Source organism: Gekko japonicus, unplaced genomic scaffold, assembly GCF_001447785.1.
Source record: "Gekko japonicus isolate JY-2015 unplaced genomic scaffold, Gekko_japonicus_V1.1 scaffold1072, whole genome shotgun sequence".
Taxonomy (NCBI): Eukaryota; Metazoa; Chordata; class Lepidosauria; order Squamata; family Gekkonidae; genus Gekko; species Gekko japonicus.
The window spans coordinates 135,848-137,300 of record NW_015173154.1 but is presented as its reverse complement, the minus strand read 5'-3'; the positions used below and the strand labels follow the sequence as shown (position 1 = coordinate 137,300).

Below are 1,453 nucleotides of genomic sequence, written 5' to 3'. Positions count from 1 at the left end.
AATTAGCAAGAGGGGAAGGTATGCGCATCTGCGCAAAGGAAGGTATGCACATGTGTACAGGGAAAACAACATTTTGGCAGCTTGCTGACACTCCCACACGCTCGACACACGATGTCTTTTGACCAACAGCGCTCACGAGGATGGTTCCTGCCACAACCAGCGCACGCTGGGCTGGCTGCAGGCTTCACTCAGGTCCGCTTGTCAGCTCCTGCCTTGACTTCGTACATGTCCTCGTCGACGTCTCCACTCTCGTTGCCGGAACTGGTGGTGTACATGCTGCTCTGTCGACGCCAACCGCTGGTGTACCTCTCTGGTTGACTTATCAGCTGCCTCTGCGGTGATGGCCTCAGAGCAGGCGACAGCCCAAGTCAGGGTGGTGTGGGGGAACAACTGGTGTTGCAACCGTTCGTCCCTCATCCCGCACACCAGTCAGTTTCGGAGGGCCTCTTTGATGTTAGTGAAGTTGCAGAGCCTCGCAGACTTGCGCAACGCCGCTATGTACTCGGCCACTGGCTCGTTAGCTGCTTGACTTCTTTTATAGAAGGCATGCCGACAGGTGATTTCTGACGGCTGAGGAGAGAAGTGCGCTTTCAACTTCTCTCTCAGATCTTTGAACGAGACCGTCTCGATGTCCACTGGTGCTACCAGCGACCGGGCAATGTCAACACCGCTCTTGCCGCAAGAGCTCAGAAGGGTTGCCTGCTTCTTCTCTTCGGTTGCGATGTCGTTTGCCTCAAGGTGGAAGTCGAACCTCGTCAGGTAAGCGTCCCAGTCCTCGGTGGTGGGTTCGAATGCCTCGAACTTCTGGTTATTGGCCATCCTTGCAGGCGGTTCCTCCAGATCTGGCGGTGCCTGCTGCTGATCGGCCACAGCGCGATGCTTGTTTAGCGGGGCTGCCTACCCACACTAATATCCCATCCCTGTTAAGTTTCTTGCTTAACAAGGCAGTTGGAGAGTGATTCAGCAAGAACACAACTTTATTCTTCCACTGGAACACAACTTTATCCAACAGGGGTCAACACCAGATAGCCAGAACAGCCTTTACATTGCCGCTTAAAAATTCCCGGCTAATGTAGCCACACCCACTGTACAAATACCAACCAATAAGGTTGTTCACATAAGGACCAATCACGGATGTTCCCGCGTGATTGGTTAGGTGCTTCCTGGGCTAGTAACAGGATTGGGTGGATCTGGATCCTAGCCCAGGAGGAAGCTTTACATTGCACTTCAGTTAGAGGTTTCAGGCCCTATCCTGCATTCAAGGCAGCTTTGGGAGGGAGGAGGGGGCTCCCGAGCAGGCTAACGGAGGGAGGCAGCAGCCCCACAGCCAGCGCAGAGGGAAGCCTTGCCTGGGAGCTCTGGCAGCACTGTGGCTCGCCCGAGGCCGTCCAGCCGGGTGCCAGCGGAGGAGGCGGCGGCGGCGGCGGCGGGGGGGGGGGGCCCGAGGGGCGCA

At 56.4% G+C, this 1,453-nt stretch overlaps 1 protein-coding gene across 1 annotated transcript in view; it reads right to left on the bottom strand.

The window, feature by feature from the left end:
* The window catches only part of LOC107119804 (diacylglycerol kinase eta-like), a 206,573-nt gene extending 206,298 nt beyond the window's left edge, over positions 1 to 275 (bottom strand). The window contains exon 1 of the mRNA XM_015422396.1: positions 213 to 275. Within this exon, the coding sequence (XP_015277882.1) occupies positions 213 to 275 (63 nt within the window). The remainder of the gene's footprint in view (positions 1 to 212) is intronic.
* Positions 276 to 1,453: the final 1,178 nt, after the last annotated feature.